Source organism: Centruroides sculpturatus, unplaced genomic scaffold (genome assembly GCF_000671375.1).
Source record: "Centruroides sculpturatus isolate CEXI.00-Female unplaced genomic scaffold, Cexi_2.0 scaffold535, whole genome shotgun sequence".
Classification (NCBI taxonomy): domain Eukaryota; kingdom Metazoa; phylum Arthropoda; class Arachnida; order Scorpiones; family Buthidae; genus Centruroides; species Centruroides sculpturatus.
The window spans coordinates 255,865-282,791 of NW_019384785.1; the positions used below are offsets into that span (position 1 = coordinate 255,865).

A 26,927-nucleotide genomic window follows, 5' to 3' on the forward strand; every position below is an offset into this window, starting at 1 on the left:
TATTTTATTGCACAATATTTCCTATAGAAAATCATCCTGTGTTTTGTCTTCTAGTGTGAGTGAGATATCAGATGTTTTAATTATCGCTTTTACTCATAAAATATATTATTTCGAGTATGAAATTGAAATGTACTGTACAGCAAAATTATTAATATGCCATTGCAAATTGTTTATATCTGGATTTAGAAAAAGCATTAGATAAATCGGCTTTGTGTTTTTCATAGAAAATAAGCTGGAGATGTTTGAGCTTTGTTGATAAGTCACAAAAATGTTTTATATAATTAATCTTGCCAATTAATAGAATTATTTTGTTCTATTAATAATATTAACAAACTTCCATCTTGTTTTATTTATTGTACTCTGTATGATCACGATGCTCTTTCAGGAGCAACTCAATTCTACAAGAGATAATTTTAATAATGTGTAGTTTCATTATTGGGTCCTGAACGTCGATCCCCTTAAATAAAAATTTTTTACCATTTTTTCGCATATCATCTTACAAAAAACTCAGAATATTTTTGATGGAACAGAGTTTTTAAGGTATCAAGAGAAGCATTCACTTAAATAGGCGATTAAAGATGATTGGACAGTATCAACTGAGGATGTGGATATTCTCAGTGATCGGAAAGCATAGAAACTTTTAAAGAGACAAAAATTCAGAGAGGTTACCAAAAATTATTATAATCAGAAACATAAATGTATACAATAAGCAACATTATATGCTATTTTGTCGTTACTTTCTCTTCCACTCTTTCTATCTCTTTGGCTTTTTGTAACATAATGACTAGTCTATTAAAGACTATTTAAGATCATGCTTATTATTTCTTTGTAGAATATACTATTTATCATGATTCTGAAATAACATTCTTTACGATAGTCACTTTTTAAAACAATATCAGCAATTTTTCAAAATGAAATTTAACAATTTTTGTCTTCTGTAGTTATAAGACAGTCGGATTATAAGTCTTACACCTTTTAACTTTGCATTTTTCGGGATTCCATTTCTATAACTGTTTGACATTGTAAAAATTAACAAATTTTTGTATGTCAATCTTTTCAATTTAAATTTATTCACATATTTTCGCTTTAAATTAGCATTATTTTATTTATTATTCATTTGCAATACTAAAATATTTATTTGCAAGTTCCCAAAAACATTTTATAGAAGTTACTTGAAAGAAAACATTTTATAAAAGAAAATCGAATGATTTTTCAGAAATTGCTAAGCAACAAATAAATAGAATAAAATAAAAAATAATAATAATGATACTTTTCTGTATTTTTTTCAATTAATTGATTAATTCAAGAAATTAAATTACCTACAGCCATAGAAATTCTGTAAAAACTCTAAAGGAAAAAAAAACAATCAAAATGTAAAAGTATAAGAAAGAATTGTGTTATTAAGGAACAAAAGTGAATCGATTCTAAGTCCACTGAGGTTTTCCTAGTATTTATTTTCAGACCAAACGAAACATTTTCTAATAAAAATGACTTTTTTATAGAGAAAACTGCTCGAAAACTTACATTTGAAATAATGAAGATTATCGATCCAAGAATGAAACAAAATTAAGTATCGATATCGATCAGATCAATTAAGATTGGCTATTTTCCTAATACTCTTGTTATCTTAGAATAAAAAAAAATTAGAATTAATCAATGTAGTAAACATATTTCTATTTCAAGAACATTCATGTAACTGTACTGTATTTGTTATAGAACTGAAATAAGAGCAGTCATCGATAATGCAAACAATGAACCGATACTTTATGAGTTTCCGATAGTATATTTATAGCATTAACTGGGTAAAAATACAACCGTCGTATAAAACCTAATTATATTTGTAAATTTTCGTTTAAATAATAAATTTGTTTAAATTGTTTGTTTTTTAAAAAAATAGTTTTAAAAATTCATTTAAGACTAAAACTAATAACATAATTCTAATATGCAATTTTGCTGATTTGGCAATTGTCAACACGAAAATTAATGACTTAAAGTTCACCACACTTTCTCAGACTGATTAATTTTCATATTTATTTTTAATACACTCATATGATTAAAGGTTTAAATGATAAAACGGAAAAAATTATATTAAAAATATCTTTTAAAATTGCTGATTCTAAAAATAAGAAAAGGACTTTTTATTTGTTAAATGACTAATATTTAAATTAAATTTAGTGGCGTTTATACTTTCAATAAATTAATTATTATAATCATAATATCGTGAATATTTGGATACAATAACACCGGAATACTCTAGAGACATTAAGTCGTTAATAATGATTTTCCTATCTGTTAATTTCACATAGATATAATTTTAGAATTCGATCCGATTTACCTATTTAAATAAATATAGTAAGATAATATTATTTCTTCGTAAAATAAAATTAATCCAGTAAACATTTCTGTTTTTATCACAATTAGAAATTAATTCCTAATGATAGTGATTAGCCCTTTATTGATTTTTAACTTGTAATTATGTATTTATATATTGCCAAATTAAATAAATTTATACATGAGAAAATAAACAGATAAATAAGAAATATGATAAAAATATAAAAATAATTATTACATTTATATATATATATATAGGCCTATATTATTCATACAAAACATGCCGCCTTCATAAATACAGCAGTAGCGTGGCAATGTTTTTGTTTGGCCATTACTGTAAGAAGATGCCAAGGTTTAAAAACTCCATATAAGAGTTTTCCGAGATACTATAGGTGTAGATTTCATTTTAATGGAGATAATGTCTGCGAATATATGATTGCACTCGTCAATGAGTGTTTTGACATTGAAGTTATTCGTCGCATGAAATGACCAACAAGATCTCCGGACCTACTGTAAATCTCACAAATACAAAGCTCTAGAAAGACGAGTTGCATTCTGTCAAACTCCACCAAAATCACACAAGGAAGCGTGTATGCGTGCAAGACGCAACTACACACAATATTTATCATGCTCTGCGCGTAAAGGTTTACGAAAATGCTTAGTACCTTTTATTGTTCGCTGTTGTTTAGTTCATAAAGAATGCAATGTTCCGTTTGTGTATTAAGTTTCACGCTATTCTGATTAATAGTTCCTGAGACATAGACCAAATGAATGGTTCTGACAATTTCATTTAAATTGGTAAATACTATTTTGGACTTACATTAGTATTTAAAGCTTCTCGCTAGTAATTTACATGGTATTATATTATTTTCAATATTAATGAAAATCATAATTAATTCAGATGAATTTTATTACATAATAATTATAATTATCATCACAACGTCTTTTTAATGGGATTATAAATGTAAACACAAGCCTGCTGACGAGTTCACTATAGAAAATTTAACAGTAAAAATATAAAAAGTTAGTGGACGTAATTTATAACTTGTTCGTAGATTAAATTTTTTAAAACCATTAGTTGAATTAGATGAGATTTATCGTTGAATTTTTTAGTAAACAAAGAAACTTTTGTATTTTGATTATTTTATTAATACATGATGCTATTTTTCTTTCGATTAATTCATTATTTAATAGCAAAGTAGAATTTTATTTAAAGGCACGTCAATAGAAATTCAATTTGAAATATTCTATTTAGATCACGTTTATTTAAAACGAATTCTTTCAATTCCGGTAAGATTAAATTAAAACTAGATTTTATAATATTAATTTATTTTTTATTTTGAATTTGATAATTTATAATAAACACTCGTAATGTATAATGTTTATTGTACTGTACATTAAAGAACGATGCAATAAAATTATTCCCATTAACTGCTTTCGTTATTGAAATTTTAAATTAAATATATTAATATTAGTTATTACTAATTTCAAGGCCTTTCAGAGATCGAGAGAGTTGCGGACCATTTACCTTTTGAGGACTCAATTGATTAAAATAAACGAAAAAACATTAAAAAACTGCATTGCGTTTTTTTTAAATGATAAAAATGACAAAAATAAAAGTCGTTAAATTAACACGCAAGAATACAATGGAATGAATAATTTGTAACAAACGTTTTTGAGGCTTCTGTAAATGAAACCATGACTATTAATCCTATTAATACATGACTATTAATATCTTGCCCATTAATGGTCTGTACAGTACATGCAATGGATCTTTAATTATGGTACTGTGTAATTTATAATTTTTACAATTAAAAATGTCCCCCCGTTTATCATAAAATTTGCTAATACTAAATTTTATAGATCATATTTTAAATATGCTAAAATTCTATGCAAAAATTTTAATCTTAACAGAAAAAATTATTTTATAAAATACCTTTGGACTCATTTTCAAAAAAATTTCTCTCGCTCCATTCTCTTTTATTTTATTGGCTAGATTCTAAAGATAAAATTCGATTCATCAGTTGTTATCAAATAATACAAGTGACAAATAAATTCCATTTTCATTAAAACTTACTTTTAGAGCGTTTGGGACATCCATACTTTCTACGTTTTCACAATTAGATATAAGTTTAGAAAAATCGGCTAATAGTTTTTCATTAATTTCTAAAATACATATAATATGTAATTAATGAACTTATCAGAAATCTTAACACTATTATATTAAAAAAATTCTCTTCATTTACCTCCTTGAATTTTTGTCAAAGCCATCAAAATGAAAGAATTCAATACAGATGAAACAGATGAACAAATCATATGTAAATTACTCGTCTAATAAAATATTTTAAGATTTAAAATAATTTAGAGGAAAAATCTATGTTATATTTTGTTTATTTTAACGAACGATTCTTACTTCAGAATACAATGGTTGCGTCTGAGTTATGACTGAGTAAAGTTGATGGGATGAAGTAAAAATATCAATTGGTAGATATTTATTTTTCATTTCTTCTTTGGCAATTTTCAATTTACTTTCAGTTGATAAATTATCCTATTAATAAGAGATAGGCTTAAAATCGAAAATATTGTCATTTGTAGGAACTGAATGAATCTACGATCTTTCTCATTAAGCAGAAGCAATTCTTGAAACTTTCCCAATAATCAAAACAAATTAACATTTTTATCCGAATAATTATGCAAAAGAGAGATCAAAATAATACTTTTTAATTGCACGATTAGTTACAAGTTGGAATAATATAAGACTTGCATAAAACTAGAGATGAGCTTTATAAAATGTTTGTAATGTTAAAAGATTAGATTAAAAATTATGTTGATCTTTTATGTTTTGAATAAAAAAGTTTTTAATTACAGTTATTAATAACAATAAGCGATGAAAAATTACCAATAGGCTACGGTAGTCGGTAATCTACATTTTAAAAATTCTTTCGTACAAATTCGTATTAACAAACGAAATGTAATGTCTAAACTTAAATCAATAAATTTATTATAATTTTCATTTTAAGAATTGCCTAAAAAATTGTATCTGGTATCTATGTTTTGTTGATTGTTTAATAGTATATTTCAACATTATATATATTAACATGAAATAATGTACAGTTTATAAGAAAATTATATGCAGAGTTAATAATATTTTCTATTAAAGAATCAAATGATTGATATTTATATGAAAATTTAATATTTTTATGTATTTTTGTTACAGTCGTATACGCGTATAAATATTCTACCAGTATATGTTGACTAATACAATCTTTGACATGATAAAAAATTGTGCACCCAGATAGAAATATCTGATTACTGCAAAAGTCAGCAGCATACAGCTATGTCACAGTTGAACTGCAACTGTACGCCAGGTATTTCCAGCAGAGTGCCTTAAATTAGCTATCCCGGTATAGCTCAAAAAAGCTCACTGCGTTTGGTATTTTCAATGTGCCTGTTGGAAGTGTTGAATACTAAGCATGCTTGTATGTTGCATTCGAAGCATTCGAGCAATTGATTGAGTTTGAGAAAAATCGCATCATTGGGCTTTGAAAAACAGAGTAATCGTTTCGCCGAATTGGCAGTCATCATGAGCGATCACATTTCACTGTGAGAAGTTGCCGGCAGCAGCAGCACATGTAGGAGGGACATGAATATGTCGGAAAGACATCTGATTGACAGATAAACAATCTTGAGAGAAGGTCGCTTAATATATTTCAAGGCAGGTGTAATCGAATTCAATGGTCTTTCTCTCCAGCATTTAAAGACAGATAATATGCTTTGAAAACCGAATATCACGATTCTGAAGCAATTTACAGAGACTGGACTGCATTCGCGGTGCTCTTTATGTCCACTACCATTAACACACTAACAAAGGTTGCTTCTATCTTTACATTAAAACAGTGTGTTCTCAGAATGGCGGATCATTATCTTCAGTAACGAATAACTTTACTAAAGATAATGATCTTTAGTAATGAATAACGTTTCATCACTAGATTTAATGCGCCGCCAATATGTATATGCATTGATACAGTATAATAGGTTGTATGGATACAGATGACCATACGGAGGAGAAGTGGGGTACACCAAAATCCCAACTTTATCGTTGAGCGTTACACTGCCAAAGCTGGTGATGTCTTGGCGTGGAAGCATTTCCTATGACAGTCGTTATTAATAATGATCAGGAGGCATTGATTGATCAATATGTTTAGGTGATCCTACGACCAGATAGATGTGTTGCCTCGAATGACACGTCTATAATGAGTCATTTTTCAACAAGATAACGCTAGCCCACACAACTCGAATTCCTTAGTAGTGCCTCTATAATGTTGACACTTTTTTGGTGCGGCCGGTGTCCAGATTTATCACTTATAGAACATATGTGGGACTTGCTGCGATGGAAATATCATTTATCAACGAGTGTGCAGAATGTGGAGAGTTAGTAACAAAATCGCAGGAAAAATCTTTCTCAAGATAGAATAACGCATATCTATTATTCCTTACGAGACCGCATCTCTGCATCTCCGAAAGAGGGAATATTACAAGATACTAATTGTAACACTAAACTATATTCGTAATTAACATATTGATATTTAAATAATTTATTTCCGTCCTCATAATCATAGCACATATGGTTTCATTCGATTTTGATGTCTCCTTCTTGATGCGCAATTTTTTTTTGTCAGTGTATAATAAAATAGCATTATCTCATATCATGGCCAACGAAATTATGTAATGTAATTAAAATTAAACTATATTACCATCCCTAATTTTCTGTGTATTACATGTATACTTTCCTTCCTTTTCTTATAATCTCAAAAATATTCGTGTCATTCATCTGTTCCGTTTTCTCTATCTTCACCTTCTATCTTTTATATCAAGTAATATTAATATATTTTATGCTTTTTTGAAACATTTTAATTCATTCATTTTTAACTTTCTGAAATATTCAGTTCGTTTCAGAAAAATCTTTTAAGAAACACTAATTTGTTTTTTGATAATGTTTCTAATATAAAAATGTTCATTGTTACATTATTTTCATATATTAAGTTTCTTGAAAAATATAATATATATGTATACATTAATTTTCGTAAATAATATTTGATTCTTCGTGAATTTGTCGTAAAATATTACATTTCAAATCTATAATTCAATTTATGTGAGAATTTTTCTCATCACCACAATACTTCTAATTTTTCCCAGGAAAGTTACGCAACTTGTTGCTGGATTTATTTTTTGAATTAATAATGGTAAATTGGGACTGAAGATCTTTTTCTAAGTATATCAATGTTATTAGTGCATAGAACTATATTATAATTTAAAAGCAGCTGTTGTCTAGAATCCATCTTTATTAATGATCTTCATCAAAAGATGTCGTTTCTCATTACTTATTTTATTGCACAATATTTCCTATAGAAAATCATCCTGTGTTTTGTCTTCTAGTGTGAGTGAGATATCAGATGTTTTAATTATCGCTTTTACTCATAAAATATATTATTTCGAGTATGAAATTGAAATGTACTGTACAGCAAAATTATTAATATGCCATTGCAAATTGTTTATATCTGGATTTAGAAAAAGCATTAGATAAATCGGCTTTGTGTTTTTCATAGAAAATAAGCTGGAGATGTTTGAGCTTTGTTGATAAGTCACAAAAATGTTTTATATAATTAATCTTGCCAATTAATAGAATTATTTTGTTCTATTAATAATATTAACAAACTTCCATCTTGTTTTATTTATTGTACTCTGTATGATCACGATGCTCTTTCAGGAGCAACTCAATTCTACAAGAGATAATTTTAATAATGTGTAGTTTCATTATTGGGTCCTGAACGTCGATCCCCTTAAATAAAAATTTTTTACCATTTTTTCGCATATCATCTTACAAAAAACTCAGAATATTTTTGATGGAACAGAGTTTTTAAGGTATCAAGAGAAGCATTCACTTAAATAGGCGATTAAAGATGATTGGACAGTATCAACTGAGGATGTGGATATTCTCAGTGATCGGAAAGCATAGAAACTTTTAAAGAGACAAAAATTCAGAGAGGTTACCAAAAATTATTATAATCAGAAACATAAATGTATACAATAAGCAACATTATATGCTATTTTGTCGTTACTTTCTCTTCCACTCTTTCTATCTCTTTGGCTTTTTGTAACATAATGACTAGTCTATTAAAGACTATTTAAGACCATGCTTATTCTTTTTTTGTAGAATATACTATTTATCATGATTCTGAAATAACATTCTTTACGATAGTCACTTTTTAAAACAATATCAGCAATTTTTCAAAATGAAATTTAACAATTTTTGTCTTCTGTAGTTATAAGACAGTCGGATTATAAGTCTTACACCTTTTAACTTTGCATTTTTCGGGATTCCATTTCTATAACTGTTTGACATTGTAAAAATTAACAAATTTTTGTATGTCAATCTTTTCAATTTAAATTTATTCACATATTTTCGCTTTAAATTAGCATTATTTTATTTATTATTCATTTGCAATACTAAAATATTTATTTGCAAGTTCCCAAAAACATTTTATAGAAGTTACTTGAAAGAAAACATTTTATAAAAGAAAATCGAATGATTTTTCAGAAATTGCTAAGCAACAAATAAATAGAATAAAATAAAAAATAATAATAATGATACTTTTCTGTATTTTTTTCAATTAATTGATTAATTCAAGAAATTAAATTACCTNACTACACAATCACCATTTTGAAATAAACATTTGTTACTGATTATGGATAGATCATGAATGAAAAATCACTGTTGCATTTGACAATAAATATAAAATGTTAAAAATAAGGACTATTATATGTAGTGAATCGAATGTAAATTCAACTGTGCTACAAATAACATAGTGTAATTATTAAGTTATAAGTTATCTTGTCAATATTTTCTTGTTAAAACTTTATGGAATTCAATCTGTAAGATTACATCAAAAATTCCTTGTCAACTGATTACTAAATGTATAACTTTAAAATTATATCTGTTGTATATTCAATTTTCATTAATGCAATAAGTATTGCATCCCATTCTAAATTGTTAAAACTGTAAAAATGTATAAAATTATTCAACCAACCATGCAAATTACTATTATGTAAGCAAAAATTTACTGTTATTTTTATTTTTAATACTAAAAATTTAGTATTAGCAAATTTTATGATAAACGGGGGACATTTTTAATTGTAAAAATTATAAATTACATAGTACCATAATTACATTTCAGTTTTATAATTCAATTTATGTGAGTATTTTTATGATAATGTAAAATGAGCTATTTCATGTAACACGAGAAACTCTCAAATACTTAACGATGGCTTTATTCCCTGTAATACACTATTTATTATTTCATTTACAAACCCGTAAAGCTTTTGATTTCATCCAAGTACATTGCTACCACATCTGGTTATTCATTTAATCAATCACTAATTATTTTAGAATTTTCGTTCACTTTCATAATGTAAATCTACTTTTATTTACCAAGTATTTTTTTACATATTTTCGTATACTGTATTTCATTTATCTTATATCTTTCTTAAAATATCACTAATTTGTTTACCTATGATACTCTGAACTCTTAATTATCATATTTATTACATATTTCATATACTACATCATCTTTCACTTTAGTATCGCTTATTATTTAATGTTTACAAATATGATCTAAGATTGTGTTCATCTACATGCATAAGAAAATATATTTTTGAGAAAAAACTAACAAATCTTTCTCCATATTTTTTATAACTAAATTTTTAATAAGTTAATATCTATTTTTATTTATTATATGAAAGAAGTCTACAAATGTCGCTTTGAAATTTCATTTATTTATATCTCCAGCTGTAATTTTTTTCGTTGCTGATACATATTTGTTATATCACAAATTTATCAAAATTATTTTGTAATAAATATTTTGTATGAAACTGTTGTTTTGATGGAAGTTTTTCTGTTAAACATTGCTCTTAAAGAGAGACAAATAAACTGATTGATTGACTTAATGTATTTCAATGTTGAAATGATTGCACCAATAACATATAAAAAGTTTTCATCAAAAGTAAATGAATTTTGAATTGAATTTCATATATAATGCATAAGCTTATAAGGGAATGCATGATTCAGCGAGGATTAGTACTTCAGATAATTTCATATTTGATTAATAATAGCTTAAAGAAATAAAGAAATTATTTAGGAAAAAAATGAAATTTATGAGATCCAGGCTATCTAAAAAAATGCTCGATGATCTACGTTATTGTTCGAACGGCTAAGTTTTAAATGCAACACATAATAAAAAACAAAATAACTTTAGGAAAATTCTACTAATTTGTGTAGGCCTATGTTTTCTTTTAATCTAATAACTAAACTAGACAATTGCTCGCTAAGTTCTCAAAATTATGTTAAATCTATTAGAAAGTTTATTTTTTGTGCTTATTGGAAACGATCGCAGAATCATTTTACTGAAGATTTTAATTTTAATAAGATTTAAAAAAAAAAATTAATCTGTTACCCAAAAAATACTGATGAGTTCCAGTATATTTTTTAGCTTGGAATTTACTCCGTATCGAAAAATTGCAGAAGACTGTAGCTCATTATGATTATCCAGTATTCTTCCAAAAAGAGATAATTCCCAGCCGTAATTATCCTCACTAGTTTCATCACTACATTTTCTCAAAATAACCTAAATTATCGTTTACTCATTGATTAGATCTATATTAATTTAAAATACGGATATAATTACATTATTATATAATTCAAAGAAGAAAACTTACATCGACAATTGATATAAAACAATGATTAAAGCTTGTTGGAAGGGCATAACTTGTTTCAGGGATATATACATTATACGAAAATTTTTCTTTAAACAATTGTGCCTTGAGAGGTTGACAATTATTAAAATGTTAATTAATGAGAGAAAATATAAATTGGGACCTTTTAATAGCCAAAAAAAGTTACCTGGAATTCTAGATCAAATAATTTAATTACTGTCGATATGGAAAGAGGAGATAATGCATGGGGCATGACTTCTCTAATAATAATATGTACAGTACATAATAAAGAAAAACTTTTATAGAAATAAGATATATAATAAATACATTTTAAGTTATTAATTTAATACGCTGAGATTTTAATTAAAATACAACAGAACTCAAAACTACACAATCACCATTTTGAAATAAACATTTGTTACTGATTATGGATAGATCATGAATGAAAAATCACTGTTGCATTTGACAATAAATATAAAAGATATTTTATATATAAATCGAGTTTATACACAAATATTGTGACACTCTTGTGGGATCAAATCATACAAGGAATCAAGTCATTCACTGTTTAAGAAGTTTCATTATTGTCTTTTGGTTTGTCAAAGATGCATTTCGGGCCAAGCTCATCGTCAAACTGACAGAGAATATAGACAAATAGAGTAATATTACAGTGTGATTGGATGACTTACAATATAATACGAGCAGTAAAATCTGATGAAGATGTTAGACATTTTAACCTCACACAAACAACTGCTGATGAGCATGGCAATACCAATATATTATAATGATGTTTAAGAGGATGGACTCCACCCACGATTCTCTCCACTCTGAAACACGTTAAACATATCCAGTTGTAGAATTTAATTATATTTATGTGAAATTCATTAATTAGATGATATATGTGGTGGTCTACCCACAAAACCACCATATGTATCATCTAATTAATGCATTTACATATACTGCTAAATTAATTCTACATTTGGTTGTTTATGGAGTTTCAGAGTGGAGAGGATAGTGTGTGGGGGTATCCGTAAAAAATTATTATAATGCATTGTTATCGGACTTAGAAGGCTGAAACTTTCAGGATATACAGTCGACCCCCCTATAACACTGTTGATAATTCCGTTTTACATGTTGTACAAGTCACTTAGATTTTACAAATACGTGTGCCGGGCTGTGAACAGCTCACGTATTTGTAAAATCTAAGTGACTCGTACAACATGGAATTCATATAAAACGGAATTATCAACAGTGTTATAGGGGGCGACTGTACATAACTTAATTAGGAGTGGATGAAATTTAACCTTTGAGTCTTAACGTCAATCGGTGGATCGCAAAGAAAAATCAGAATAGCTTATTATCTTTTTTTCGATTTTAAAAATGAAATTTATTCAAGTAATCTATATTTTTCGACAAAATTAATAAATTTAAATTTTACGTAATATGATTAATTAATTGTTAAAATTACATGATGACGTTTGTGAATGTGTTTAAATTTTAACGAAACGAAATAAATGATCATTATTTTTAGATGAATATAAAGCTACATGCTTTAATTTCGATATTAAATTATATACGGTTGGTAATTTTTATAATATAGTAATTTAATTCGTTGATTTAAAAAATAAATTTAATTTTAATTAAACAAAAACTTTACTTATTTTTTTTTCATGTGTAATTGTGAAGTTATAACAATTCATAAAGAATTTATCTAAGGCCTATTAATTTGGTTGGATAGGCAATTTTTTTTTAAATTTCCAATTTATTCAAATTTCTATATTTAATTATCGATTTTTCACATTGATATTTAAATTCTTTTAAAATCTTCTAGCATTAGTTAATACTAAACAGATAAAAATACATAATCTAAAAGCCTAAAATAAAGTTAAACTTATGAGTACTCAGAATGAACCATGGTTTAAAAAAGCTAATGTATTAGTTAAATTATGACAGTTCTAATTGACTAGTGAAGCAATATATAACGATAACTAAGTCATTACATATTTGTTAACTTGACAAAAATAGTCGCAATTGGTTGATTTTCCGTCTCAATGACTTAAACATGAGATTGCAGTTTGTAGTCGTTCAGCGAACGTTTGTCATGCAAACGAGTTCAAAGAGAGAAAACTCAATACTACGCGCGATTCGCTCACAACGTGCGTTGAAGTGAATGAACTCGTTTTGGAAACGAGAATGCTTTGAATTCAGCATCACCCCTAGAATTAACCACGCATTTTATCTGCTTTATTTCGATATTATGCTACAATTTTCAAAACTCGAAGAATTCTAAAACCATTCTTATCTACAATAAAAGCGGAAGAGAAACTTATATTCAATTATGTATTTTCTGACATTTTCATGTATTTCAGAGTCTTCGGTGGAAATTGGATATCTTATTTATGTATAATCCGATTTAATAAATATTGCCTAAAGTATATATATTCAGTTCAGTATGTAAATTACAATTTTGCTTTACATTTCTTTATACTGTATAAACAAGATTTTTAACTTTCTTGTATAAATAAGATTAAAAACAAAATATTTATAGCTAATACAAAATAAAATTCTTTAAATTTTATCAGCTTTAGTTATAAATAATTAAATGTTTTGAGTACTGCTGTATTTATAAAAAACATAACAATTAATTCTTTTATCAAATTTTTAAGTATTTATAATTATTAATATGTAGATATCAATTATAAAAGAGTAATAGTATATTTACCCAACATTAGCTTTAGTTATATATTCATTATCAGTCAAATGACCCGAATCCAGTTCGTGAATTATCTCAAAATCTGTCTCTAGGTCGTGAGTGGTAATAGGTCTTGCCTAAATAAATAATTGAAATTTTTAAATTGTGATTTAATTGATTTTGATTTATAAAAACTTGATAATGAATTAAAGAAGCTTCATGATTAAATGAAAAACAAATATTTTCTTTAGTAAAAATATAATTGTTAAAAAGAATGTTAAAGTAGCAATGGAATTATATAACAAATTAAAAATATGGAAAATAAATAAAATATATCGCTAATCATTCAAAATATAGAATAAATTCAAAAGAATTTCTTATTGGTATTACCTGCAAAAGATAAATTTGATTATTTACAATCGCCCATTCAATATCTCTCGGGTTTCCAAAGCATTGTTCAATCTGATGAAAAACAAAAAACGCCGTTAAATAATTTTATCTCTAAAAATTGTTCTTTTATAGAAATCATTTAATAGAGTTTAACCTACTAAAATAGAAACATGCCCTATTCTTAATGCATCTTCAGGTTGTAGGCAGCATAACTTTGCTTGCTCTTCTGTAACATTTTCAGTTATTGTACCTCCTCCACCTAAATTAAGAAAAAAATAACATTATTTTTATGTTTTCAATTGTACAATACGTTTTATTTAAAACGAATGTACTGTACCTGACATCTGAATTTTTATACGTTTTTCTCCAATTGTCTGCGACTTGATGAATAATGTATTATCAAAGTTTCTTTCTAGTATAACTGTATCGGGTTCACTGGAAGCCGATACTACAGACTTAAATGGAATAAACGTTTTTTTTTCTAAATATTAATATTTACAAGAGAGAAAAAATTGATCAGCTGATATATTTAATATCAATAAATACCTCTCCTAAACCATAATTAGCTGTAATGGTGATATATGCTGGATTTCCTGTTACAGGATCACATGTAAACGCAACACCTGCAATTTGAGCAGGTACCATTTCTTGTACTACTACAGCCATATTACTGTCTAAAATTTGGCCCGTTTGTCTATGATAAAAAAATATCAATTATTTAATTACGATTGTTATAATTACTTTAAAAATTTACACTTTAATTTTAAGTTACATTTACAAAATTAATTTTCGAATTAAATAAAAAGTATAATATAAAATAAATACCAGACGTATGTTGATGTATGGGCCCTTTGTGACCATTTATTGGATCTTACTGTATAACATAGTCTTGGGATTCATTTCAAGATTCTGGGATTGGCTGAGGAGTGAATAAAAGTCTCGAAATGCATCCCAAGATCATGTTATACAGTAAGATCCAATAAAAGGTCACAAAGGGCCCATACATCAACATACGTCTGGTATTTATTTTATATTATACTTTTTATTTAATTCGAAAATTAATTTTGTAAATATAACTTAGAAGTTTGTACAGTCAATAAAGTGTCACGAAGGGCCTATACGTCTGGTGTATGTTTTACGCATGAACTAGTACAGTATATTTAAAACATTAAATTACAAATACTGTAAATGCAATTTATGTCGCTCGATTACGCCATCCATAATATGTATGTAATATTAATTATTATTTTTACTATGTAACTTAAAATTGAACATTTCTATAGCACAGTTTTTACGTGGTTTCATATTTATTTAATTCATTTACCTTTTATAATTTACAGCAACGTACGAAAATTGAGAACTCCAACACTTAACCACATGATGAAATATCTAAAAATATATTCTTTATGGTCTTTAGATGCTTATAACAATAAATACTGTATTACTTTTTATAATAGAATAAAAATTTACTCATTGCAAAATTATGAGATAAGAGACGTAAATAAATTATCCAGAAACGTATAAATTTAAATAACGTTAGTTCAGTCTGTAGTAGATTGGTGTATATTGCAGCAATAACTTTTAAAATAACGACTGCCATCGTATTCAAGAGAATTCTTTGGAGATAAACTCTTACCTGATCAATGGAACGGATGCCAAGATATGTATCCATCTGGCCTGCTGCGGAAGTCTCTAAGCTATCTTCTCCTGAATCAGTCAATTAATTTTATTTATTATAATTTATGATGATTTAGTATCTTTAAATTAAAACCAAGATTTTAAATTTTGTTCTTTTCGTAATTACCAGAAGCCGAAGAGCGCACTGCAAATGGTACATTCTGAAATTCTTTAGAAAATACTTCTTCCAGTTTATATTTAATCGCTTGTTTGATATTCTCAGAAAGAGTCGTCTTAGAAAACTCATCAGTTAATCTTAAAATATTACAATAATATACATTTAAAATTTATTTACTAAAATTAAAATATTATAAATAAGTTAAATTATGTTTACGATTAAGTTACTTACTCTTTGCATGTTTCTTCTAATTTTTTAGGATTTCTACAACTGTTAAAATATTATTAAAATATGGTCATAAAACATTACAATATCAATATTATATCGAATAATGTGCAATACTTCAAATATAACTTAAAACCTAAATTTTATAGACTAAAATATAGTAATGATAGGTCATGAGTCAATAAATTTACTTTTATCTCAATAACATTTGCTAGAAACTAATTATTTTATCTGGAACAGATACTTCAACAGTCGAAAGCAAATGAAAATTGCTCGTAAATTTAATTGAGTACATTTTTAATTAATTAATTACAAATGAAAACACTACTGGTTATAAATAATAAATTCACTTTCATAATTAAATTTTGTTACTGAAAAATATAATTAATGTTTACGTATATATTCTAATATATCTTAATCTACTTAGGAATGTGGATAACAATAAATAACAGATTTTATACTTTTGTTCTTATTTCCAATATTATTTGCATAACATAGACTCACAATTTACTTATTTAAAGTAAATAATTTGACTATTAACAATTTTAAAACTCATACTTGTATAGAGATGCAATTTTTGATGATAAATTATGGCTCTTAATATGATGTTTATAAGCAGAAGTAGTAATAACTATCCCTTTCGGTACAAGAAATTTCTCTTTTATATTAGAATGGAGTGCCTGCAACAAAGTCATATAGCGTTATAATAATACAGATAAATGATAAAAAAAGTAATAGCAATACATAAATAAAACTTACGCCTTTCTGTATACTTAATAATTTACAAAGCATAGCCAAAGAACACCCTTTACCACCAGAAATTCTGTCATCTCGACATATTTTCTCATTGATATCCACAACAAAAGGTATTTCCTGATCTAATTTTAGTAAATCTAGAAAAATAAAATTTAATTATTTAATTAATCACTTTATTTTTGAATATAATTAATTATAAATTAATTATTATTTGAAAATAAAAAAGGAAATTTAATTAAAATTGAATTACCATTCTCGCGAAGTAAACAAGGATATATATGTCTCAACGGTTGTGGCATCTCAGTTTCATTTCTATTTAAAAAAAAAGTAAAACAAAATTAATTTTATTAATATTTTTCTTTCGATTTAAATATTTAAGTCATAAGGAAACAGCTTACTGTTTAATATATAAAAGAAAAAATTATATTTTGATTGAATTAATTACCTGACTCCGAATTCGATATATCCTTTCCCTTCCGTTTCTTCTAAAGTATAATTTGCGAGCCGTATACAGCTTTTAATTTCTCCATTTTCTCCATAAAACACTTCACTGTTTCCACTTAATTGTTTACAGTCGACTAGATAGCATTTTCCCGCTGAGATATTAAGAAAACATACATTTTTTTTCCAAACATATTTACTAAATTAAATCGAATTTGATCAAATATAAGAAAAATAATATTTCAATGTATCAAACCAGCTCGGAATATCAATTTGCGCTGAATATTATTTTCTTCCTTTGAAGTAATACCAAAATAACAAGACTCGATGGGATGTATGGATCGATTAGGTCGAATTACATAACCGTACTTCAAACTGCAAGATATTAAAGAAAATATCATGAATAGAATAAAATTCAAGTGAAAAAATATTATTTTGTTTTCTTACTTTGTAAATGTTCCAGGACTGTTTATCTTCCCTAAATTAAACATCGTTCCATCCTAAATATAAATAATTCTTATTAAAGAATCCTAGAACGGGTTTAAAGGTCTTAGAAATATCAAAAATTACCTTGAAATAACCATATATTTTAACATAATCCCCGATTTGGTTCCATTCCAAAACTCCTGCAAACAAAACGAGTAAGTGATTTGCATTACACTTACACTAGAGTAATTTAAGTCGAAATTTAATCTTTAATAAATTCGATTTACATTACATTTATAGCTTTTTAGCAGGAGGAAATGAAACCTGAGTAGAAATTTGCATTTCAAGTAGGATTAAATCCCTTAGTGCTAAATGTATAAAAGTAGCAATAATAAAAGTTTGTACAGTGATAAAGGAGAAAAAATAATACCTCGGTTTCTAAGACGTGGACCCCAAAGATGCATTTCTTCTTCATTGTTATCTATAGAAATTGTTCCGATATAATTTCCCCATTGCTCGTAATTGTTAAATATGTTCTTAAATCTGAAAAATTAGTAAAAATTCTGTTTTATTATTGACTTATAATTGTTATTTATACTTCTAAAAATCCTGGCTAATTGAAAAATAATGTCTTACTTGTTTAAATTACTGTAAGGAAATAAAGAAAAATTTTGACACATTGATTCTGATAATAAGGAGGAATTAAAATCGGTTTGAAAGTCGTGTGAGCTGCTGATTGACAACCATCTAAAAAATTTAAAGAGAAGACACATTAAACTTAATTTCTGAAGATAATCAATACATTGATTACTTTCGGAAACTTACAAGAAAGAAAATTTTACATGAAGCATTTCTTCTTGCGTTTTATCAGTGTTCATTTTTCTAAAATGTTAATTGAAATGTTAAAAAGAAAACTAATTATAAAGAATGTTGCATTAATTAACAGAAATTCATGAAATACTTAAGAAATCCATTGTAGCTAATTCTCCATCTTCTTAAAGCAGATAAACATTTAATTTTTAAACCACAAGAACTAAACTCGTTTGCATCGGAACTGAAGGCTCGACTATCCGGAAGAAAAGGTAACTGAAAGCTACCTTTGCCATTTAGATTTAGATGAAGAAATACTTCTGTTTTAAAATTACTTTTCCTAACGAGTCTTAATATTAGACTATCCCCTTTAAAATTAAATCCGCTCATAGACACTTCATCTATTAACTGTAATTTAAGTAAAAGAGAAAAAAATATATATCATTAAACATTTACTCTAAGTGTAATCTGTATTCAACATATACATTGAAATTATTGGAATACTTACTCCTGGTCGAAATTCATCAAATGAAATAGGTTCTTCCAATTTCTTATGCTCTTCCGAAGGAATCATCCCACTTTTATCCATTTGTTCCATTAAGGCGACACTATAATTATTTAATCTCTTTTTTTGCCAATATTTAGAGACATTAATAAAAATTTCCGTCCATTGTTGCTTCAAACAACATACAAAACCTAATCATAATAACAGTAATTAATTTTAAAAAATATATATTTAATTTTATTTAAACTCCAATTAAAATATATTAATAAAAAGTTTCATTCACAATGTAAATTTTTATTAACATTAATACAATACATTTGTTGGTTATTATTAAATTATCAAAGTTCAGTTATTCCGAAGAGAATTGAAATTATGAAAAAACATGGCGTTTATTACGATCGATAAAACAAAAAAATTTGCAGTTAAAACGTTTAACATATTAAGTTGACAGCTTTATTAAACTTGTCAATTTAAGAAAGATACTTTCTTTGATTGTCGCATTCTCCTCCGACCGGATATAATTGAACTTTGACTATAAAGAAACGTGGTACTATAAATAGCTTTTGTATCTTATCCTATCATTAAACATGGATGTGGGATTTCTCTATATACTGTAAGCATGCTTTCGGAATTGTTCCCTAATCAATAATCAATACATACAAGATTAGGTTAAACGAGGCATGAGAAGCGAAGACGGTATCAAGGGGTTTGATAATACATCTATACTGTAAGTAGTGTCTTGAGTTTAAAGTTATTTTATAAGCATAGAAAATCTATTAATTATAATTATGATCAATCTGTGTAATATCTAATTAGTAGACTTAATGTTACATTAGACTTACACATGTTTTTTATTTAAAAATCAAAAGTTGTACTTCGGTATTAAGAGAATTTTTAGTAAAATGTTTGTCGTAGTAAAACAGTTTTGGCCTATATTTTTGCTCTTGTCATAAATATAATTTATAGAATTTTCGAGATATTTCAGCTGTCGTCCATTTTCTACGAGTTTCAGAAGTTAAAGTGTTCGATCTCTAGGGTAGTGTTTCTCAAACGTTTTTCTGTGATAAATTGCACGACATAATCGGTTCTCGTAAATAAATATTTCTAAAACTCTATTTACTAGACATCTATATTTTGAACTATTTTTTATTGTCAATAAATAATAGATTTTAGTGAAATTTTTAGAAACTACTATACTATCATAAAATTAATTTTTATATACTATTATAAATCTGTCAACAAGTTTCATTCAAAATATAATTACATAGTTGTATTATATTTCGAATAAAACTTGTTGTCCTAGAACAAAAAAGTTATTATGTAGAGGTCTAATATATTATATCTCGTATTAACATTTCTTATATTTTATATATTAATATTTAGAAAAAGTGCGCTATGTTTTATGTTTCGGTGAAAATTTTGATAAAAAATTATAGCCTAAAATAAATCATTAGAAATCATATTTCATCTTACTTTTTATTTCCTAACTGTTTATTTGACATTATTTTAATGTTTAATGCAAATCGGTTTTATTTTTCAAACATTTTAAAATAATTTATATCATAAGAATTTATCTTGTGTAGCCCTAATAGATTTAAGGGAAAATAGTTTTTTTGACATAACTCTTTCCTTTATAGTTCTATAATATATTAAATACACCATAAATAATTCATATTTACATATTATCTATTTAAATTTTTTCAATAATCATTAATTACCTAAAGATTTATTAAAAACAATTATTTTTTTTATTTTAATTGAGAGAACGTGACGATTCATCCTTTTTATCATCGAGAAAAAGAAAATAAAGAAGAAAAATATTAATGTAAACTCGAAATTCTATAATATTTTTTAAAATTTCTTGTATCAGAAATAATTAGTACTCAAAATTGTTTTATTGTAATAATGAGAATCGAGAAAATATGAACTTTAATGTCAAATCTGATCTATATCTGTTAATAAATCTAAGTCTACTTATTAAATTTAAATTTACGTCAAAAAACACGTAATAAACAAAGAAATAGTATTAAATTAAATTATCGTTATAATTATTTTTCATTAAAAACATATGATTATAAAAACGCAAAATTGAACAATGTTACTAGTATTATATAAAACACACAAAAAAGGAAATTATTTTATTATATATTTTATTATATTACACTGTAGCAGACAGTATTTTCTCGTGTCATTTCTAGAAATACTCTGCAGCATTTTTACTGCAACTATTCATACCGCGTACATCGCACAACGACCGAACTGTCGCCTTATTGTTTATATTCCCTAATCTCCGAAAATATATTTTTTTGTTATATCTGCTTTTCGTAGAATGTGAACTTTGCTACAAAATTGATTCCTTGATATCGCGCGTGCTCTAAGCGTAAAAATAAAAATAAAAATGATACAACAGTACAGTTTTCCGAGAAATATGATTGAACTATTTTCAATAAAATAACATGTCACACTTTCATAGAGAAAAGTTTTTCTTTGTCCGACGAAATATTGTTGCTTAGAATGGAGTGAAGATATCTTTGGATAAAAATAAACAAACGTTTTGACATTTTAAGTAGGAATTTGATTTTCCTGACTTTAGAAACTGTCTTATTTCGATGAAATTTAAAAAGTTATTCATGCATTTAAATCGACTTACAACTTTTTAAAATGTTACAATTTAATAATATAGAATTTTTATTTTATTTTAATTGTAAACGAGGTTATAACCAATCATTACTTAGACTTAATTATTAATTAATAATTAATAAAAAAGAAAGAAAAATATCTTAACGTTATGAAAACAGCATGCGAAAATATTCAAGTATTAGAGCTTATAGCAGATAAAAACCAGATGCAATTTAATTTTAATTAATGGAAGTAAAATACGGTAGTGGTAAAATTGCATAAGATCCTTAATATTAAATAAAATAGCTAAGTTGATCTTGTTATCTATTGTCTAAATTTCTGACTTTTAAAATACTTCTGATTAAAGTATTTCATGGTAATTTTATTTAAAAATTTTTTAAAATAAAATCATATTTTCATAGTATAAATTTTTGTTTTTAAAAGGAAGATTTAGACACTTGCAATATATTGTCGCGAGTTCTTTTCCAAACTCCATCCTGTGGTCTTTTTTCTATATTTATCGCGGTTTCGGCCAGGCCCACAATAGGGCAGACACGAGATGAAGGACGGAACAGACCGCCCATGAAAAATTCCTGAAGTTTTTCTACTGCTCGAATTCGATCTCGGAAGCAGTAGAAAAACTTCCGGAGCAGTAGGTTAACGCCTTAGCCGCCTCGACCATCCGATTATCTGTCCGGGTACTAGCAATCCAGCAACTGAATTATATAAACTGAATAAACTGAATGAAATAATATAAAATGCATCGTATTCAGTTCAAAATATAAAAATCGTACGTGTTTCGGGAGAAGGTAAAAAAAAAAAACAGATTAAAAGGAATGATTATAACAAGAATATTTGATGCATAAGATAAGATAAAACTAATTGAAAGATCTCTAGTTAATCAATGAAAGTCGCTTCTTAAATTAATAAACGAAAACTGGCTTAATCGAAGAATACTTTTCATAGAGAAGATAAACATTATTGAGGCAGAAATACTATCAATGACTCTACTTAGGTTATTACAAAGTTTTCAAATGAGAAGTAGCTAAAGCAATTTATCTTTTTTCTCTAATGAATATTTTGTTTATTAAATTTAAATTGAGCAATTAATGATTTAATCCAGAAATTGGATACACTTGAAAATGTTGATATCAATAACTGTATGCACATGTTATTAAACCTTTTAAATATTTAAAACGTAAAATTTTATATTTGATGTTTAAATGATTGCAGTGTTTAATAATCACAATTACTTAGGCTTTATCTGCTGGAATATTTGATTGGTTTGATACTGTTTTGTAACGAATAAATTGAATATTTATTTTTGAAACATAAGATTAATTAAAAGTATCCGAATCCATTTGTTAAATTAACTTTTTATAAAATTTCATACGGATGAAAAGCTACAATCTAAGTTAATGATAAAGTTGCTTTTCCCGCTTAATTTAACATAAAATAATATTACTTTATATTTTAATTTTTCTAATTGTTTAGTTCTAAATAAAGGATCGGAATTGAAGAGAATAAAATTAGTAAAAAAATATTAAATTAATCAAAACAACTTTGGAATAATAGTAAAAATGCCTAACAAAGTATGAGAAGTACAGCGTTTGTAACAATCGATTGCAAATCCATTACTATTATTTATATGTATTTTAAATCTTAATTAAGATGCAAACAAAATATATAAAATTTCAAGAAATCTTTATTAAGTACATTACAGAAATACGAGGAACTGCATTTCCGGCAGATTTAAATAATTTAAAATAATATGTATGTAAATTATCACACAGCAGATTGTTATTAAAGAAAAATATAATTCAGGATAAATTCTAAAGTTTTACTTTCGAATTTATTAAGAGTAAAATTATAAAAATTATATTATAATTAAATGAAATATTGGAATAATTTAAGAATTTTGAATATTTGTTATATCTCAATAATTCATTTATATCAAGTTTGTAAGAATTTTGTAAAAAACGTAACAATTTAAACATGTTTTTCATGAAATAATTGGATAAAGTTTTTAGTGTTTTACCATCAATACAAAAGTTAAAAAATAAATAAATGAAATTTTTATCTATCATTTTTAAATTGCAGTTTACATTAATAATTTATTGTAGTATAATATACATAGTAGAATTATTAAAAATGAAAGATTTATATAACAAAATGACGAAAATTGAAAACAAATGTGTAATTGATGTTAAAATTTTTGTTTCATCCACAAGAATAGTAATTTGAAAAAGTAATAAAAAATTTTAAAAAATAACGTGATATAAAAATGTAAATAAATTAAATTTCTTTGAATTATTGCGTTGTCGTATGCTATTAAGAATTCAAAATTAGATTCCCTAATTAAATGCGAAAGTTAAAATAAGAGTATATCCCTAATAGTCGTAATAAAAGTAGCTTTCATATAAATGAAGTCGATTGATTTAAATTTTACTTTTAGTTTAAGCATTTTGAGCAAAAATATACGTGGCATATGTATAGTCAGTGGAAGATTTTTCATTGGGTTCACTAGGTCGGGCCTAGAGGCGCAAGAGTTTGAAAGGGCGCACAAATTCAAAATAATAATAACAATAAAATAATGAACAAATAATTTTATATAGAAATAATTCATAAAGAAATTAGCGCAAACTAAAAGCTTAAGTAAGACAAAATAAGATATATCAGTTGAGTAATATTAAAATATGAATATATTTTGCATGAAAAGAGTAGTATTTATATCGAATTTTTAATATCAATGCCCTTTGCCCTATCGATATTTAAAAATTTGTAAAAATACAATTGCAGAATTAAAATGATAAAATGGTGCAAATGTGGCACTATTAATTTGGGAGGTGACTGCATGTTGTGAGTCTATGGGCGCCATTTTTCTAAATCCGCTACTGTATAGCCTACATTACTTCTATTTGCAGGAATTAATTTAATACAAAAGTTGTTTTCATGTATACACATTCTACGCGATATGTCTGTACGTGCTGTCTGAAGATTTTTAGTGAAGCCAACAGAATAAATTTTTCATATAGAATTTCGAAATTTATATGAAAAACACGTTTTAAATTCCTTTTTTTATCTTCGTAGATTTTGATAATGGGATATCGATTGTATTACAAATTTTATTTTAAGATCGAAATATATTTTTATTTTATTTTTAACCAAAATGCGTTAAAGATTTTTTTTGTAATAGTTCATTTTTAATAGATATTTTAATAATATTTATCATCTTACAATAAATTTCAATCGAATAAATCTATAATAGAATTTGATATTAATTCAAAATTGATATAATATTATGCATTTGAAACAACTCTGCAATTACTAATATAATCCCAACGTAATACTGTATTGAAGGACGGAACAGACCGCCCATGAAAAATTCCTGAAGTTTTTCTACTGCTCGAATTCGATCTCGGAAGCAGTAGAAAAACTTCCGGAGCAGTAGGTTAACGCCTTAGCCGCCTCGACCATCCGATTATCTGTCCGGGTACTAGCAATCCAGCAACTGAATTATATAAACTGAATAAACTGAATGAAATAATATAAAATGCATCGTATTCAGTTCAAAATATAAAAATCGTACGTGTTTCGGGAGAAGGTAAAAAAAAAAAACAGATTAAAAGGAATGATTATAACAAGAATATTTGATGCATAAGATAAGATAAAACTAATTGAAAGATCTCTAGTTAATCAATGAAAGTCGCTTCTTAAATTAATAAACGAAAACTGGCTTAATCGAAGAATACTTTTCATAGAGAAGATAAACATTATTGAGGCAGAAATACTATCAATGACTCTACTTAGGTTATTACAAAGTTTTCAAATGAGAAGTAGCTAAAGCAATTTATCTTTTTTCTCTAATGAATATTTTGTTTATTAAATTTAAATTGAGCAATTAATGATTTAATCCAGAAATTGGATACACTTGAAAATGTTGATATCAATAACTGTATGCACATGTTATTAAACCTTTTAAATATTTAAAACGTAAAATTTTATATTTGATGTTTAAATGATTGCAGTGTTTAATAATCACAATTACTTAGGCTTTATCTGCTGGAATATTTGATTGGTTTGATACTGTTTTGTAACGAATAAATTGAATATTTATTTTTGAAACATAAGATTAATTAAAAGTATCCGAATCCATTTGTTAAATTAACTTTTTATAAAATTTCATACGGATGAAAAGCTACAATCTAAGTTAATGATAAAGTTGCTTTTCCCGCTTAATTTAACATAAAATAATATTACTTTATATTTTAATTTTTCTAATTGTTTAGTTCTAAATAAAGGATCGGAATTGAAGAGAATAAAATTAGTAAAAAAATATTAAATTAATCAAAACAACTTTGGAATAATAGTAAAAATGCCTAACAAAGTATGAGAAGTACAGCGTTTGTAACAATCGATTGCAAATCCATTACTATTATTTATATGTATTTTAAATCTTAATTAAGATGCAAACAAAATATATAAAATTTCAAGAAATCTTTATTAAGTACATTACAGAAATACGAGGAACTGCATTTCCGGCAGATTTAAATAATTTAAAATAATATGTATGTAAATTATCACACAGCAGATTGTTATTAAAGAAAAATATAATTCAGGATAAATTCTAAAGTTTTACTTTCGAATTTATTAAGAGTAAAATTATAAAAATTATATTATAATTAAATGAAATATTGGAATAATTTAAGAATTTTGAATATTTGTTATATCTCAATAATTCATTTATATCAAGTTTGTAAGAATTTTGTAAAAAACGTAACAATTTAAACATGTTTTTCATGAAATAATTGGATAAAGTTTTTAGTGTTTTACCATCAATACAAAAGTTAAAAAATAAATAAATGAAATTTTTATCTATCATTTTTAAATTGCAGTTTACATTAATAATTTATTGTAGTATAATATACATAGTAGAATTATTAAAAATGAAAGATTTATATAACAAAATGACGAAAATTGAAAACAAATGTGTAATTGATGTTAAAATTTTTGTTTCATCCACAAGAATAGTAATTTGAAAAAGTAATAAAAAATTTTAAAAAATAACGTGATATAAAAATGTAAATAAATTAAATTTCTTTGAATTATTGCGTTGTCGTATGCTATTAAGAATTCAAAATTAGATTCCCTAATTAAATGCGAAAGTT

General features: G+C 25.9%; 2 protein-coding genes across 3 annotated transcripts in view; one reads left to right on the forward strand and one right to left on the reverse strand.

Annotated features, from left to right (window-relative positions):
• Positions 1-26,927, reverse strand: part of LOC111629246 (uncharacterized phosphotransferase YvkC-like) — a 52,577-nt gene that overhangs the window by 14,288 nt on the left and 11,362 nt on the right. The window contains exons 2-29 of the mRNA XM_023373127.1: positions 19,144-19,331; positions 18,787-19,043; positions 18,651-18,707; positions 18,462-18,572; positions 18,256-18,368; positions 17,970-18,025; positions 17,847-17,899; positions 17,656-17,774; positions 17,404-17,554; positions 17,209-17,270; positions 16,962-17,095; positions 16,761-16,882; positions 16,209-16,247; positions 15,987-16,114; positions 15,819-15,889; positions 15,507-15,571; positions 14,729-14,876; positions 14,520-14,637; positions 14,341-14,441; positions 14,183-14,254; positions 13,823-13,929; positions 11,288-11,360; positions 11,104-11,205; positions 10,842-11,012; positions 4,745-4,879; positions 4,578-4,662; positions 4,409-4,497; positions 4,268-4,330 (exon numbers count right to left, since the gene is read on the reverse strand). Of these exons, the coding sequence (XP_023228895.1) occupies positions 4,268-4,330; positions 4,409-4,497; positions 4,578-4,662; positions 4,745-4,879; positions 10,842-11,012; positions 11,104-11,205; positions 11,288-11,360; positions 13,823-13,929; positions 14,183-14,254; positions 14,341-14,441; positions 14,520-14,637; positions 14,729-14,876; positions 15,507-15,571; positions 15,819-15,889; positions 15,987-16,114; positions 16,209-16,247; positions 16,761-16,882; positions 16,962-17,095; positions 17,209-17,270; positions 17,404-17,554; positions 17,656-17,774; positions 17,847-17,899; positions 17,970-18,025; positions 18,256-18,368; positions 18,462-18,572; positions 18,651-18,707; positions 18,787-19,043; positions 19,144-19,331 (2,990 nt within the window). The remainder of the gene's footprint in view (positions 1-4,267; positions 4,331-4,408; positions 4,498-4,577; positions 4,663-4,744; positions 4,880-10,841; positions 11,013-11,103; positions 11,206-11,287; positions 11,361-13,822; positions 13,930-14,182; positions 14,255-14,340; positions 14,442-14,519; positions 14,638-14,728; positions 14,877-15,506; positions 15,572-15,818; positions 15,890-15,986; positions 16,115-16,208; positions 16,248-16,760; positions 16,883-16,961; positions 17,096-17,208; positions 17,271-17,403; positions 17,555-17,655; positions 17,775-17,846; positions 17,900-17,969; positions 18,026-18,255; positions 18,369-18,461; positions 18,573-18,650; positions 18,708-18,786; positions 19,044-19,143; positions 19,332-26,927) is intronic.
• LOC111629247 overlaps positions 19,739-26,927 on the forward strand; it is a 235,408-nt gene continuing 228,219 nt past the window's right edge. For both annotated transcript variants that reach the window (XM_023373129.1, XM_023373131.1), the window contains exon 1: positions 19,739-19,867. In XM_023373129.1, the coding sequence (XP_023228897.1) occupies positions 19,821-19,867 (47 nt within the window). In that variant the 5' untranslated portion in view covers positions 19,739-19,820. The remainder of the gene's footprint in view (positions 19,868-26,927) is intronic.